The sequence below is a fragment of the Nomascus leucogenys genome, chromosome 9 (genome assembly GCF_006542625.1).
Source record: "Nomascus leucogenys isolate Asia chromosome 9, Asia_NLE_v1, whole genome shotgun sequence".
Classification (NCBI taxonomy): Eukaryota; Metazoa; Chordata; class Mammalia; order Primates; family Hylobatidae; genus Nomascus; species Nomascus leucogenys.
The window spans coordinates 3,890,364-3,908,791 of NC_044389.1; the positions used below are offsets into that span (position 1 = coordinate 3,890,364).

An 18,428-nucleotide genomic window follows, 5' to 3' on the forward strand; every position below is an offset into this window, starting at 1 on the left:
TTTTTAAGACAGGTAAACAATTGGCCCGGAGACATGGAAGAAAGAGATAATTTTAAAAGTCTCTTTAATTATTAAAAAATGAAATACCTAAGTGATGGTGCTGATATAGATTATCTAAAAGCACTTTTTAAAACACCAAAACATTTAAAAATGTTTTCCTAAATGGCATAGAATACATATCCTGGGAATGATACTAAGTTAATCTGTTCTGATGTATCTTTATAGACGATAGGCTGTAAGTGCCAACCAAATATTAGCAGGTAAACTTTACAGCAGGGAAATGTTCGGTAATGCCCTCACGGTTAAGGAAATTCCAAATGCATTTACCACAACACACTGTAGAGTAAGAGACTGGTATTTGGGTTGACTTTTAGCTCTATCTATCACTTATTATTTAGCATGTCACCTAATTTCTATGGTTTGTCATTTTCCAAATAAAAATTGTTTAACAACAATCCCCTTCACAGCAGGGCCACCACTGTGTTTCAGCCTCATCTTCATACCATTTCCCCACACTATCCTGTGTTCCATCATTTAGTACCATTTTCCATTCCTTCAACACATTATGTTGTATTATGTGGTCCCTTTTTCCACAATGCCACTCTCCCACACATTGGCTTGGGAAGACTTCCATTCATCCTTTCGACTCCAGCTAAAATATATTTCTTCAGTTAGGTAACCCTCTTTACTGAGCTCCCATAACATTTTTAATATACTTTGATGAAAATATTACAATTGGATATTGTAATCACTTATAAATGTGATTGTGTGTACACTTTACCAAAAATTAGTCTAAAAGAAGCAAGATTCTGAACAATGATCTAAATTAGTTCCATGACAGTCAGAAATGATTTGGAAATACCATCCTTCTAGACCTAGTTTATAGAAAATCCATCCTTCAATGTTGTTACCCAAAGTGATGAATGGTGTGGTTAAAATCTGTTTGTATACCTTAAAATTAATCAGTTATCGGGCTGGGCGTGGTAGCTCATGCCTGTAATCCCAGCACTTTGGGAGGCCAAGACGGGTGGATCACCTAAGGTCAAGAGTTCGAGACCAGCCTGGCCTACATAGTGAAACCCTGTCTCTACTAAAAATACAAAAATTAGCTGCGCGTGGTGGCACATGCCTGTAATCTCAGTTACTCAGGAGGCTGAGGTCGGAGAATTGCTTGAACCTGGGAGGGTTGCAGTGAGCCAAGATCGCACCATTGCACTCCAGCCTGGGCAACAAGAGTGAAACTCCATCTCAAAAAAAAAAAAAAAATCAATTATAAATTAAATAAAAAATAGCAACTGAGTAATAAGCACAAAGAATTGTATTAATGTGAATGTTCCAAATGGAACTGATAGAAGATCTGATTCTTTTTTTTTCTAAAATGCAAATTCAATTATTTATTTATTTATTTTTTATTATACTTTAAGTTCTAGGGTACATGTGCACAACGTGCAGGTTTGTTACATATGTATACATGTGCCATGTTGGTGTGCTGCACCCATTAACTTGTCATTTACATTAAGTATATCTTATCCTCAAATGGTTTTTTTTTTATCTAGGAATATGAGACATCTAAAATAAAAATACTTTCTGAAACCTTTACGAAGTGACTTGTCATCAAATGCCAAATATTAAGGCCATTCGAAGGAGTAAGGGTCCTTTATGTCTCCATGCCATGGTAATTTCTGTTATCACCTCTGCCTTTACTCCCCAATAACCTGGTAAATTCATAATCAAGTCCTGAGACAATTCATAAGCCTTTACTTGTACAAAGCCTACTCCAACCAGACTCAGTAATAACTGTCTCTCCCTGTGCCCCTTTAGGAACTACTACCTCCCTCTGTGATAACCATTTATTTTCTTTATTCCTTTCCACTGGACTAGGGTTATTCAAACTTCGGTACTATTGATATTTCGGGCTGGAATTTTGCTGCTGTCATTGTTGTGGGGAGCTCTCCTGTACGTGGTAGGATATTTTAGGCAGCATTCCTGGTTTCTACCAATTAGATGCTAGCAGTGCACTCCTACCCCCGCCCCTGTTGAGAATCACTACACTAAACTATGTGCTGTTAGACAGAAGAAACTGATTGTCTCAATCTCCAAATCCAGCAGCTAGCACGTGCATAGTATGTAGAAGTTATTCAATAAATGCTTTTAAATTAATAAAGTTACACAAGTCCTCTGAATCTGTTTAAAATCTACAATCTGAACCTTCAACAGAAAACTAAGTGGCCTCTTAGAACATTTATTAACATGAAACATGCTATATAGTATCTGTCAAATGTATTTTATAAGAATATTTTGTAACTTAGCCTTTATATAACCCATTTAAATTATTTTAAGAGACTGTAAAAACTGTAGGGTGAAGACAAGGCTATGATACTAAAATATGACACTGACACCAAAAAGAGCTGACAGACACTTCCTGCATGTCTTTCTCTCTCTCTTTTTAAAAATGTACATCATTAACTTTCAATGAATTATTTAAACCATAACCAGATTACCTATTTCATTTCAAATAAGGAGATCCAATTAATAATACACCAACTAAAACGGAGTTATCAGTGAACAATAACGAAGATGTTTACTACAGTCTCTACATAACACGACCAATAGGTTATTAGGTTTTACAAAATCAAGCCATCTCTCTCACATGTTATAAGAACTATAAAGTCTTTGAAAAATGAAGTCAGATTACTTGATAGCTTCTTTCTCAACAATTGTATAGCTGTCTTAGTATTTTTCTATTCTCACTGCCTTTCTTATTCTTGATGACTGAAAGTAGCACATTACAGTAGCCATGCATATACCATCAAAACTAATTTAATTCCAGATTCATTACAGAGCTGCTTTTTATTCATCAAGGTCATAACTTGATGGCTTCACAAGCTTAGATAAATCAGGTGTTAAGCAGACACATCTCTGAGGAACATAAGAATGTTCTCATTTGCAGTTCTCAGCATATCTTATTATTTATTGCCAAAGAAATGACTGATTAACTTTGTCATTTCTGCTCCATGTTTTTTTTTTTTTTTCCTCAGGCTGAAGCAGCCTGCTCTCTTCTACGATGCCTGATCAGACCTATTTAAGATGCTGTCTTTGATCACAGACATGGAGGCGCTTGCAATCTTAGGTTTTGATGAAACATTGTTCCACTGTAATTTTATGAAAGGGCAACAGAGGCCTAAATAATAATTGACAGTCAACAAAGACAATCAAACTTATTAAGATTTTGTACATTCTTCAACAACTACAATATTGACATGCTAGAAATGCACCAGAATTTGACTAGTCTAGGTTTTATTTTAATATATAAACAATATACAAAACCCTCCTTTTTCAATCATTTCCCTATTAGCTAATTTGCTCAAAAGAAAAAGAATTCTGCAGATCAGAAGATGAGTTTATGAGTTTAAAAATATTTTCCTTATACTGTTCCATTGCTATAGTCCATAAAATTCATGGTAATCAATTAAATTTTCACTTGTATGAGATTTTACTATTAGAAAACACCTAAATAACACATTAAATACACACAAAATTAGAACACTAACCATCAGGGAAAAAACTACCTGCCTCTAGGTTTTCATTAATCACATTCCAACACCAGAGGCTGAAAGTATATCAAATCACACAAAATCTTTTCATATGACAACCTCATAAATTATTCAACTCATTAGTATTACTAAAAAAGCATGAAAAACTCCATCAGTATAAAGGATATTTTCCAACTGAAAAAGGTCAACCAAGTTTTAATAATGAAATTGAAGGGAAAGCTTTTCAAAGTGAATATGAAATAAAATTATTATCCTTTATTTCCTTGAAATTATATCCAATTCTGATTGTTTGCTCATTTAAAAGAAAGCACTGCTAATATATTATTAATATATTTGAGGCACCAAATAAATTGCCTGAAAATAATGTCATGAAATCCAAATGATGGCTAAATGTTCCTTCCCATCACATGAAAATGTAACTGTAATTTAAAATGTTTAGTTGAATTTAGGATATCAGAAAAAATCAAATGACTCAAGATATTTTTATTAAAACATGAAGTCTGCAAAATCAGTTTCACTTCTATTACACTAATAAAGGCTTATATTCTTGAACTACAGTATACTTACTACATTAATAGATAAGACCAAATCAATGGTTCAAATCCCAGGGATTGCTTTGATGGTCATGTAAAAATTTTCTTTCTAAGTAATTTAAGCTTGTTCTCCCAGTGTATACAACATGTTGAAAATTCTGAAAACTTTGATAACTAATTCAAATACTTCTAGACATTCTGAAAGTTCCATCTATAAAATGTTCTTTTGTTCCTAAAATCTTTTTTGTTGTTACCATGTAGATCAATATAAAATTTTTTGACCAAAGTTTTCAGCAGAAATTCTACACGGTTAGCACTTAACTTTCACAGAAGATTTTTTTTTTTTTTTTAGATGGAGTCTCGCTCTGTCGCCCAGGCTGGAGTGCAGTGGCACGATCTAGGCTCACTGCAAGCTCCATCTCCCGGGTTCATGCCATTCTCCTGCCTCAGCCTCCCGAGTAGCTGGGACTACAGGTGCCCGCCACCACGCCTGGTTAATTTTTTTTGTATTTTTAGTAGAGACGGGGTTCACCGTGTTAGCCAGGATGGTCTTGATCTCCTGACCTCATGATCCACCCCCCTCGGCCTCCCAAAGTGCTGGGATTACAGGCGTGAGCCACTGCGCCCGGCCTTCACAGTAGAATTTAACAACAGGGAAATTGAAATAGTGTCATTATTTAACATAGAGGAAGAGATCAGTTGAATTTCAATTTATTCTAGTAGCTTAGTCAGAATTTGCAGGTTTGTGCTATCAATATATTCTTAATCTACATCTAGGCAACTCCAAAACATTAAGTCATTTGGATGTTAGTCTATACACTGCCAGACTTCAAAATACTTAAACACATTTAAATGTTTAATGGCAGACGGAATATCCAGACGTCAGGCTATTTTTTTTTTAACTTTTACATGGATGTCCTGGCAATTTGTATATACAAAATCTTTCTTTAAAATATACGAAATCTATTTTCTTTCTTTTTTTTGATACCAAACTTTCCAGTTTTCCCACAATATTATATTGCTTTTCAGATTTTCCAAATAAAACGATGGTGAATATTTTAAAATAGCTTTTTTTCCCCTCTTTTGAGTCATTTCCTTGGGTCAAGTTCCTAGATGGGAAATTACTGGGTCAAAGATTATCAGCATTTTTGAGGCTCTTGATGTGCATTGGCAAAATGTTTTGCAAAGGACTTGTTTCCGGCAATCCTCATTTACATTGTTTCAGCAACGTACATGAGATTCTTTTTATTTTTTACTGCAAACCCACTAATACCGAATATTACAAGAAAAAGGTTTCTGAGCTCATTTACAATGGATAAATGATTTATTCCATACTTTTTAAAATTGCTTTTTCTCTTAATTCAACTTGCAGGGATAAAATTTAAACAAAATCTGAAATAATTTCAAACTAACAGAAACATTTCAAATATAGTACAAAACTCCCAGTTTTATCCTTATCCAGGCTTTCCCAATATTAACAAACATCTACACCCCACCCCCCACCCCCACTCCTGCACATATCCATTATCACTAATCTTTTGAAAACCTTTTGAGAAGTTGCAGGTATGGCACCCTATTACCCCTAACTACTCCGTTGTATTTCTCAAAACAAGAAGATTCCTGTCTAAGCACCAACAACCCTCCAACTCTGGAAGTTTGCATTGATAACACTTCCATCCAGATCATGGACCCCAGTCAAATTTTACCAACTGTAATCATCTAGAAAAATGTGCTCTAAGGCCGGGCGTGGTGGCTCACGCCTGTAATCCCAGCACTTTGGGAGACCGAGGTGGGTGGATGACCTGAGGTCAGGAGTTCAAGACCAGCCTGGCCAACATAGTGAAACCCTGTCTCTCCTAAAAATACAAAAGAGTTAGCCGGGCGTGGTGGCAGGCGCCTGTAATCCCAGCAGGAGATTCACTTGAACCCAGAAGGTGAAGGTTGAAGTGAGCTGAGATCGCGCCATTGCACTGCAGCCTGGGCAACAAGAGTGAAATTCCGTCACAAAAAACAAACAAACAAACAAACGTGCTGTAATAATCTATCTTATCTTTTTTGGTCTCCTCCAGTTTGGAATATTTTCTCGGTCTTTCCTTACCTTTTGGGTCCTTGGCAGTACAAAATCTGTTTTGAATTAAGTTTTTCCACATTTACTAGATTAAGTGCTTTGTAGTATTTATTGACGTGTACTTCCTATTTCTTCTGAAGAGATATTTTCTATATAGGTTAGAGTGCACATTAAGAGGTAGGAAGAAGGCACAATACTGAATTTCTCTCGTCAATTTGTGATTCTTCCCTCTACTTCTACGTATAGATCACTCCAGGGAGAGCTTCCCACTCACCTTCTCTACATCCTCTGTATTTACTCCCAACTCTCCGCTCAGTTCTAAAGTCCATAGACCTGTGAACTGTGATGAAGGTTAGAGGATAATTGTTTTTGGAGATAAAATTGTTTTAGTTGTCTTTATTCTTCCACTCCCTGACCTTAGAATGACCATGGAGTAACTCCAATAGTACCATATCGATTCCCTGAATATTTTACTGTGTAGATGTGTCATCTTTGTTCTTAACAGGTATAATAAAAACATAATCCTCTTTTCTTTTATAAAAGAACACAACTCAAGAGGGATAGATAATAGGTTCTGAACGTTGCTTATGATCCAGATTGAAAATTCATAAATACTGTATTTTAAAATATAGTACATATAAAGAATATTTAGTATCACACCTCTTCTCTATTTCAAAATTAGGGTATTATTTTTTACTTTAGGTTGATTAACAATAGTTACTATTTTATTAAAATATGACTATCAGTTTGAAAAAGATTTTATTTAAAGATTTTAAATTTTGTTTCTTATAGGCTTTGACACTGGTTTATTAGAAATTATTTTACAAATTAAACACACAAAGTATTTACTTTTAAGAAGAAATACAAACATTTTTCTTAAAAAAGCCTTTCTTAAAAGTAATCTGTACATTGTGGAATGTAATCTAATATGAATTCTGTACAATTAAAGCTTTGGCAACTCAGTATTACTAATGGTATCACTGTAGTATAAACTCTGTTACAAATTGTCTTTATATGTTTCTACTTTCAAATGAGATAAATTCAGGATTAACTGGTGAAAAAGTCTAAATTATTGGTTAAATTAAATGAAGGATTAATAATTTTAAGCTCATATTATAAAGCATGCCACTACTAGGTAGGCAGATATTTCTAAGATTCTCTCCTACAGGATCATAATGATAACTCATTTTGAGTTGGTATCAAATCCTTAGAGGGCTATTATCCTTAGGTGCTATTTTTAGTTATTCAAAAAAGACAAACTATAATTTTTTTCCAGTATATTTTTTCCATAGTTACTTTTACTGTATAAAGTTACTGTATAACTTTTATCTTAGGTATAACTGTTTCATATGAAATCCTTATCTATTTTTAATGATATTTTGACACTTATTAAGTTATAGCAATTCATAGCTTACTGGGAAAAGAAATTTTAAAAGCTTTACACATTTTGTCTTTTTATTATTTCCCTGTTTAATTCATTAAGAACATGAATGGTATTACATGATATAAACTATGATTTGATATAATACTATTTATCAACTGTTTTTAAATTTTAAAAACAGATGGCTCACTTAGTACTCCCAAATAAAAGAAAATTAATATAATAAAATACAAGTAATTGAAGAACAAAAGTGGATAACAAATACATAGACAGTGTTCATTACTGGTATTTCCTTAGTGAATGTGGTTTGTAAAATTCTGATATACCCCAACAAACTTAAACTTGTTAGAGCATTTAAAAATGGGCAAGTAGACCAAATGTTCCTAAGTATACTTCTTGGTAGAAAACAATCTAAACTAGCAGCATTTTATTAAACTACAAAAATATTTTGATAGTTATGATTTATTGTACAATTTATAAAGAACAATTTAGGGTATAGTTGTACTGTAGTGTGATAATTAATGATACTGTAAGTAGGAGACCATCTTTTTCAAACTTCACTTGTAGTCCATTGGAGGATTGGAAATTTAAATTGGCAGCTTATAACAAGATTTTAAATTCTATTTTATTAAACTGAAAGGAATAGGTGGGATTAAAACAAAATATCATATAAAGAGGTTATTAATAAAACATTTTTTTAGTTATATATACAATATGTATATGCATACATAAACATATAGTCACAGTATACATATGTATATATATTACATGTGTATATGTATATTAATGCAGTATATATAAGTGTGTACACAGAAACAAATTTATACATAAAATATATAAGTCTGAGTACAGGATCACAGTATTTACTATGGGTCTTGGTCATTAAAGTTTGAAAGACACCGAGAAAGAAATTGATTTTATTCTTGTGTTAGGATATATGAAAGGAATGTTAGTTAATAACTAACTATGTGAAGTCCACTTATCTCTTAAAAATAAGTTGAAGGCTATAAAAATATATCTAGTCTGAGAAATATTGGGTTGATTAACAGTAACCTAAATGATGCTGAAGGATAAAGCAGAACAAAATATTTCTGACTCATGACATGGAGAACATTAAATACTAGTGAAAAAAAAAAAGGAATTCTCAAACACAAGGAGTCACCTCACATCCAGAAGTATTTTTGTGGAAGAAGCATGGGTACTAACCATATTCTATTGCAGCTTTGAGCAATGCCTCAGCATGAGTGGAGCCAAATGCATTGCGAACAAATCTTCTCCTTCGACGAAGATCATCTTCCCAGTAATCCAAACGCCAGAAATCATGCAATTGGCTAAGAGTAGAGGGAAAAAAAGTAATCCCTATTAATAACAATGCATAACTGGAAATACATTTTTCCATAAAATTGAAGTTATTTTGTTGGTCTCATTGAAAAATTAAGATAATTTTGGAGATACTTATATTTTACACTTGTATTTGTGTATATATATGCATATATATATATATTTCCTCTACAAGTGAAAAAGACTTAAAATAATAACATTCTCATATTTTAGGTATTATACCACTCAGCTCTGCTTTTTATTTTTTAAAACTTTCTTCTTTCTACTAAAAGCATTAATCATGTGGAGTTTAGTAACAAAGGCAACATCAAATTACAAGTATTAATGGTACAGTTTGCTTTCTTTTACACTGTTTTTAACAAGGGTTGTAAATCACAGAATAGACCTCACTACAAATAGTTTACAATTTAATGACCATGGTTTCTTAGTAGGCTGAATTAAGAAGTATAAAATATTGCCCACTTGGATTTGGTGGAAAAATGATTAAAATAATGTGCTGAAATATTCATTGAAATAACTCCCTGCTGCCCACAGCAACCTGAGAAAAATGCAATTTTATCCATTATTAATAATACTGAATTAGAGCTGCAAAAATTTACAGTATGTGGTAATTGTCTTGGTAAATTATTATTCTAATGCTAATAGAGTTCTTGGATGATTTTACAGCTTTCAACTAATATAAACCATTAATAGCCACGGCCAACATTGGCCATCACTGTCTTTTATACTCTAAACCACTACTAAAAATCCAAGAGATATTTCAGAAATGATGGAAATAGGCCCATTATACAGCCAATGAAACATTTCATGATATAATTTTTGTTTTCAATTTAATTTCAATAAACATTAGTAATAAATACCACTGCTTAAGAAGTCAATTTTTCTGCATCTAGTAGTGGAGTAATACACTCAAAAGAGAATATTCTAATTTTCTGCAGCAGCACTATTCATAAAAACATATAAAATACTCTCCTAGAAGATTTCATTTCATTGATTAGTTTGATATTTTACTGTAAGTCTGATTAAGGCAGGACCTATGTATGTTTTTATATTTCTAGCACAATGTCTCACATACAGTATGTTTCTACTAAACATTCATTGAATTAATGAAAACTTTTTTTAATTTCAAAAAAAAGCTATGGATTTTTTTCAATGTATGGTCATTGATAAAAATAATTTCATTTTGAAAAGCATTTTAGATTTTCTGGCTATATAATTTTGTTATCTATAACTTCATTATGAAAACTCGATAGTATAAAGGGCATATAAAAAGAACTAAAATTGTAGGTCTTTGAAGTATGCTTTAATGCACTTATTTTTCCTGTACATCATAATTATAACTTAATTCTGTTAAATAATGATTACTTGATGAATAATAGTAATAAATAGTATATCTCTCTAATTTAAAATAGGATGATTTCTGTCCTTACAAATACAAACTAATCCCGGTAATTTAAGGAAGACCATGCTAAAATCATGCTATATTGATTTTCATTAAGATTATGTTAAAATTAAGTCACTGAATTCACCAAAAGTGGTCAGAGAGCTAATGTTATCTAAAATTTCTAACCATAGACATACTCTTCCCTATTCTTCTGTCAGGGCAGCTGAACAGTTCTGGAAAGAATATATAAAACAAACATAAGAAGACTCTGAAGACCTGAAACCCCCAATTCTAGAAGATAACACTGGAAAAACTCTTCTAGACGTTGGCTTAGGCAAAGACTTCATGACCAAGAACCCAGAAGTAAACGCAACAAAAACAAGGATAAATAGATGGGACTTAATTAAACTAAAAAGCTTCCTTTTGCACAGCAAAAGAAATAATCAGTAGAGTAAGCAGACAACTCACAAAGTGGGAGAAAATTTTTGTAATCTATACATTGGGCAAAAGGAATCCAAACAAATCAGCAAGAACAAAACAAACAATCTCATCGAAAAGTGGGCTAAGGACATGAATAGACAATTTTCAAAATAAGACAGACAAATGGCCAACAAACCTATGAAAGAATGCTCAATGTCATTAATTATCAGAGAAATGCAAATTAAAACCACAATGTGATACCACCTTGCTCCTCCAAGAATGAACATAATCAAAAAATTAAAAAAAATATAGATGTTGGTGTGGATGTGGTGAGAATGTAAACATTTTACACTGTTGGTGGGAATGCAAAGTGGTATACCCACAATGAAAAACAGTGTGGCGATTCCTTCAAGAACTAAAAGTAGAGTTACCATTTGATCCAGCAGTCCCACTCCTGGGTATCTACTCAGAGGAAAAGAAGTCATTATACAAAAAAAGATAGTTGCACATGCATGTTTATAGCAGCACAATTTGCAATTGCAAAAATATGAAACCAGCCCAAATACCCATCAATCAGTGAGTGGATAAAGAAAATGTGTATACATACACACACACACACACACACACACATACACAGACACACACACTTTGGGGACTCAAGGGAAAGGGTAGGAGGTGGGTGAGAAATAAAAGACTACACATTGGGTATAGGGTACACTGCTCAGGTGATGGGTGCACCAAAATCTTAGAAGTCACCACTTAAAGAACTTATTCACATAACAAAATACCGCCTGTTCCCCAGAAACCTATTAAAATAGATTTTAAAAAAGAGAAGACTCTGAAAGGTGAGGGAAGGCAGACTGGCTAAGGACCCCAGGACCTAAGTAACAACATATTGATGAGTTCTTTTTGTTTCATATATCCCACACTTGGAGGCAGAGAGGCCAACAGCCCAGATAGACCAATGAGTGCAAACAAACAAAAAAGCCCCAGCAAAAGCCTGCTCCCTCTAGTCAAAGGATCAAAAAAACAGCAGTTTAGCAAGATAGAAAACTTTTAGACAACTGCTATACTCCAGCCAAACATCACAGAAAAATTGTGTCCCCACCTGACCTACAGCAGCAAAGGATGGGTGTGAAACCCAGACATGTACCCTCATGAAGATGTAATGAGATACCCAACACCCTTGCTGGGTGGTATCAGAGAACACCAAGTAGACAGCCAGGACTTCATCTCTGCTGGCTGGTAACAAGGTGCCCCACTCACATGGAGTCAGTGGATGTGGAGAGGTTGGATTTCCACCTCCCATTGGACAGTAATGGGGCATCCCTCCCCCTCCCCACTGGGGTAGTGTCAGAGGAAGCCTACTGCAGAGTCAGGACTCTCACTGCTGACGAACAGCAATGAGGCCAGCCCACCAGTGGACATCACAAGGGGACCGGGAACTCCCACCCCCCATCAAGCAGTAAAGAAGAGGCTCTGACTCACTGGGTTTCAATGGAAGCCAAGTGAAGAACTTAGATTTCTACTACCATCTAGCAGATTTAAGGCAGTGTCCCCACTTCCAGATGAAGCAATGTTACAGAAAGTCTAAATAGAAGGTTTAAATAAAATAAATTATCTCAGAAAAAAATAAGAAAAGGTCCAGGTTTCAATCTAAAATCACTTGTCATACTAAGAACCTGGAAAATCTCCAAGGGAATGTAAAAAGATCAACCCAAAATGCCAACATCAAAATGGCAGAGAATTTAAAGCAGCCATGATTGAAAATATACCTCAATACCCAATTATGAAAATGCTTGAAATGAATGGAAAAAAAATACCCTCAGCAAAGAAATAGAAACTCTCAGAAAAGAAACAGAAGATGCAAAGAAGAACCAAATGGAAGTTTTTGAACTGACAAATATAATAACCAAAATAAAAGCTTGGTAGATGTGCTCAACAGCAGAACAGAAGGCACAGAGGGAGGAATCACTTAATTGGAGGACAGTATAATAGAAATTATGCAATCTGAATAACAGAAGGAAATAGATGAAAAAGTGAACAGAGCCTTAGGGATCTGTGGGGCACAACATTTAGCATTCGTGTCACTGGAATCCTAGAAGGAGAGGAGAAAGTCAGCAGAGCCAAAACAATGTCTGAAAAAATAATGGTGGGGGGGTGGAGAGGAGCCAAGACAGCCGAATAGGAACAGCTCCGGTCTACAGCCCCCAGTGTGAGCGACGCAGAAGACAGGTGACTTCTGCATTTCCAACTGAGGTACTGGCTTCATCTCACTGGGGTGTGCCAGAAAGTGGGTGCAGGAAAGTGGGTGCAGCACACTGTGTGAGAGCCAAAGCAGGGCGAGGCATCGCCTCACCCGGCAAGTGCAAGGGGTCAGGGAATCTCCTTTTCTAGTCAAAGAAAGGTGTGACAGACGGCACCTGGAAAATTGGGTCACTCCCACCCTAACACTGTGCTTTCCCAACGGCCTTAAAAAACGGCACACCAGGATATTATATCCTGCACCTGGCTCAGAGGGTCCTACACCCACGGAGTCTTGCTCATTGCTAGCACAGCAGTCTGAGATCAAAGGTGGCAGGGGGCTGGGGGAGGGGCGCCCACCATTGCCAGACTTGATTAGGTAAACAAAGCAGCCGGGGAGCTCGAACTGGGTGGAGCCCACCACAGCTCAAGGAGGCCTGCCTGCCTTTGTAGGCACCACCTCTGGGGTCAGGGCACAAACAAAAAGACAGCAGTAACCTCTGCAGACTTAAATGTCCCTGTCTGACAGCTTTGAAGAGAGTAGTGGTTCTCCCAGCATGCAGCTTGAGATCTGAGAACTGGCAGACTGCCTCCTCAAGTGGGTCACTGACCCCCGAGTAGCCTAACTGGGAGGCACCCCACAGTAGGGACAGACTGATACCTCACACGGGCCGGGTACTCCTCTGAGACAAAACTTCCAAAGGAACGATCAGGCAGCAGCATTTGTGGTTCACCAATACCTGCTGTTCTGCAGCCACCGCTGCTGATAACCAGGCAAACAGGGTCTGGAGTGGACCTCTAGCAAACTCCAACAGACCTGCAGCTGAGGGTCCTGTCTGTTAGAAGGAAAACTAACAAACAGGAAGGACATCCACACCAAAAACCCATCTGTATGTCAGCATCATCAAAGACCAAAGGTAGATAAAACCACAAAGATGGGGAAAAAACAGAGCAGAAGAACTGGAAACTCTAAAAATCAGAGCACCTCTCCTCCTCCAAAGGAATGCAGCTCCTCACCAGCAAAGGAACAAAGCTGGACAGAGCATGACTGTGACGAGTTGAGAGAAGAAGGCTTCAGATGGTCAAACTACTCCGAGCTACAGGAGAAAGTTCGAACCAATGGCAAAGAAGTTAAAAACTTTGAAAAAAAAATTAGACGAATGGTTAACTAGAATAACCAATGCAGAGAAGTCCTTAAAGGACCTGATGGAGCTGAAAACCAAGGCACAAGAACTACGTGACGAATGCAGAAGGCTCAGTAGCCAGTGCGATCAACTGGAAGAAAGGGTATCAGTGATGGAAGACGAAATGAATGAAATGAAGCGAGAAGAGAAGTTTAGAGAAAAAAGAATAAAAAGAAATGAACAAAGCCTCCAAGAAATATGGGACTATGTGAAAAGACCAAATCTACGTCTGATTGGTGTACCTGAAAGTGACAGGGAGAATGGAACCAAGTTGGAAAACACTCTGCAGGATATTATCCAGGAGAACTTCCCCAATCTAGCAAGGCAGGCCAACATTCAGATTCAGAAAATACAGAGAATGCCACAAAGATACTCCTTGAAAAGAGCAACCCCAAGATACATAATTGTCAGATTCACCAAAGTTGAAATGAAGGAAAAAATGTTAAGGGCAGCCAGAGAGAAAGGTCAGGTTACCCACAAACGGAATCCCATCAGACTAACAGCTGATTTCTCAGCAGAAACTCTACAAACCAGAAGAGAGTGGGGGCCAATATTCAACATTCTTAAAGAAAAGAATTTTCAACCCAGGATTTCATGTCCAGCCAAACTAAGCTTCACAAGTGAAGGAGAAATAAAATACTTTACATACAAGCAAATGCTGAGAGATTTTGTCACCACCAGGCCTGCCCTAAAAGAGCTCCTGAAGAAACCACTAAACATGGAAAGGAACAACCGGTATCAGCCACTGCAAAAACATGCCAAATTGTAAAGACCATCAAGGTTAGGAAGAAACTGCATGAACTAACGAGCAAAATAGCCAGCTGAAATCATAATGACAGGATCAAATTCACACATAACGATATTAACTTTGAATGTAAATGGGCTAAATGCACCAATTAAAAGAAACAGACTGGCAAATTGGATAGAGTCAAGACCCATCAGTGTGCTGTATTCAGGAAACCCATCTTATGTGCAGAGACACACATAGGCTCAAAATAAAGGGATGGAGGAAGATCTACCACACAAATGGAAAACAGAAAAAGGCAGGGGTTGCAATCCTAGTCTCTGATAAAACAGACTTTAAACCAACAAAGATCAAAAGAGATGAAGAAGGCCATTACATAATGATAAAGGGATCAATTCAACAAGAAGAGCTAACTATCCTAAATATATATGCACCCAATACAGGAGCACCCAGATTCATAAAGCAAGTCCTTAGTGACCTACAAAGAGACTTAAACTCCCACACAATAATAATGGGAGACTTTAACACCCCACTATCAACATTAGACAGATCAACGAGACAGAAAGTTAACAAGGATACCCAGGAATTTGAACTCAGCTCTGCACCAAGCAGAACTAATAGACGTCTACAGAACTCTCCACCCCAAATCAACAGAATATACATTCTTTTCAGCACCACACCACACCTATTCCAAAATTGGCCACATAGTTGGAAGTAAAGCACTCCTCAGCAAATGTAAAACAACAGAAATTATAACAAACTGTCTCTCAGACCACAGTGCAATCAAACCAGAACTCAGGATTAAGAAACTCACTCAAAACTGCTCAACTACATGCAAAACGAACAACCTGTTCCTGAATAACTACTGGGTACATAACAAAATGAAGGCAGAAATAAAGATGTTCTTTGAAACCAACGAGAACAAAGACGCAACATACCAGAATCTCTAGGACACATTTAAAGCAGTGTGTAGAGGGAAATTTATAGCATTAAATGCCCACAAGAGAAAGCAGGAAAGATCTAAAATTGACACTCTAACATCACAATTAAAAGAACTAGAAAAGCAAGAGCAAACACATTCAAAAGCTAGCAGAAGGCAAGAAATAACTAAGATCAGAGCAGAACTGAAGGAAATAGAGACACAAAAAACCTTCAAAAAATCAATGAATTCAGGAGCTGGTTTTTTGAAAAGATCAACAAAATTGATAGACTGCTAGCAAGACTAATAAAGAAGAAAAGAGAGAAGAATCAAATAGACGCAATAAAAAATGATAAAGGGGATATCACCACTGATCCCACAGAAATACAAACCACCATTACAGAATACTGTAAACACCTCTACGCAAATAAACTAGAAAATCTAGAAGAAATGGATAAATTCCTGGACACATACATCCTCCCAAGACTAAACCAGGAAGAAGTTGAATCTCTGAATAGACCAATAACAGGCTCTGAAATTGAGGCAATAATCAATAGTTTACCAACCAAAAAAGTCCAGGACCAGATGGATTCACAGCCGAATTCTACCAGAGGTACAAAGAGGAGCTGGTACCATTCCTTCTGAAACTATTCCCATCAATAGAAAAAGAGGGAATCCTCCCTAACACATTTTATGAGGCCAGCATCATCCTGATACCAAAGCCTGGCAGAGACACAACCAAAAAAAGAGAATTTTAGACCAATACCCTTGATGAACATTGATGCAAAAATCCTCAATAAAATACTGGCAAAACGAATCCAGCAGCACATCAAAAAGCTTATCCACCATGATCAAGTGGGCTTCATCCCTGGGATGCAAGGCTGGTTCAACATACACAAATCAATAAATGTAATCCAGCATATAAACAGAACCAAAGACAAAAACCACACGATTATCTCAATACATGCAGAAAAGGCCTTTCACAAAATTCAACAACCTTCATGCTAAAAACTCTCAATAAATTAGGTATTGATGGGACATATTTCAAAATAGTAAGAGCTATCTATGACAAACCCACAGCCGATATCATACTGAATGGGCAAAAACTGGAAGCATTCCCTTTGAAAACTGGCAGGGATGCCCTCTCTCACCATTCCTATTCAACATAGTGTTGGAAGTTCTGGCCAGGGCAATCAGGCAGGAGAAGGAAATAAAGGGTATTTAATTAGGAAAAGAGGAAGTCAAATTGTCCCTGTTTGCAGATGACATGATTGTATATCTAGAAAACCCCATTGTCTCAGCCCAAAATCTCCGTAAGCTGATAAGCAACTTCAGCAAAGTCTCAGGATACAAAATAAATGTACAAAAATCACAAGCATTCTTATACACCAATAACAGACAGAGACTAAACCCTCCCAAGACTAAACCAGGAAGAAGTTGAATCCCTGAATAGACCAATAACATGTTCTGAAATTGAGGCAATAATTAATAGCCTACCAACCAAAAAAAGTCCAGGACCAGACAGATTCACAGCCGAATTCTACTAGAGATACAAAGAGGAGCTGGTAATATTCTTTCTGAAACTATTCCAATCAACAGAAAAAGAGGGAATCCTCCCTAATTCATTTTATGAGGCCAACATCATCCTGGTACCAAAGCCTGGCAGACACACAGCAAAAAAAAGCGAATTTTAGACCAATATCCCTGATGAACATCGATGCAAAAATCCTCAGTAAAATACTGGCAAACCAAATCCAGCAGTACATCAAAAAGCTTATCCACCACAATCAAGTTGTCTTCATCCCTGGGATGCAAGGCTGGTTCAACATCAATAAATGTAATCCATCATATAAACAAAACCAAAGACAAAAACCACATGATTATCTCAATAGATGCTGAAAAGGCCTTTGACAAAATTCAACAGCTAAAAACTCTCACTAAACTAGGTATTGATGGGATGTGTCTCAAAATTAGAGCAATTTATAACATGTCTCAACATAATAAGAGCATTCACTACCATACTGAATGGGCAAAAACTGGAAGCATTCCCTTTGAAAACTGGCACAAGACAGGGATGTCCTCTCTCACCATTCCTATTCGATATAGTATTAGAAGTTCTGGCCAGGGCAATCAGGCAAGAGAAAGAAATAAAGGGTATTCAATTAGGAAAAGAGGAAGTCAAATTGTCCCTGTTTGCAGATGACATCATTGTATATTTAGAAAACCCCATCATCTCAGCCCAAAGTCTCCTTAAGCTGATAAGCAACTTCAGCAAAGTCTAAGGATACAAAATCAATCTGCAAAAATCACAAGCGTTCCTATACACCAATAACAGACAAACAGGGAGCCAAATCATGAGTGAACTCCCATTCACAATTGCTTCAAAGAGAATAAAATACCTAGGAATCCAACTTACAAGGGATGTGAAGGACCTCTTCAAGGAGAACTACAAACCACTGCTCAATGAAATAAAAGAGGACACAAACAAATGGAAGAACATTCCATGCTCATGGATAGGAAGAATCAGTATTGTGAAAATGGCCATACTGCTCAAAGTAATTTATAGATTCAATGCCATCCCCATCAAGCTACCAATGACTTTCTTCACAGAATTTGGAAAAACCACTTTAAGTTCATATGGAACCAAAAAAGAGC

At 36.3% G+C, this 18,428-nt stretch overlaps 1 protein-coding gene across 4 annotated transcripts in view; it reads right to left on the minus strand.

The window, feature by feature from the left end:
- Positions 1 to 18,428, minus strand: part of NBEA (neurobeachin) — a 723,704-nt gene that overhangs the window by 232,564 nt on the left and 472,712 nt on the right. For all 4 annotated transcript variants that reach the window (XM_030818536.1, XM_030818537.1, XM_030818538.1 and 1 more), the window contains one exon: positions 8,743 to 8,867. In XM_030818536.1, coding sequence (XP_030674396.1) covers positions 8,743 to 8,867 — 125 coding nt within the window. The remainder of the gene's footprint in view (positions 1 to 8,742; positions 8,868 to 18,428) is intronic.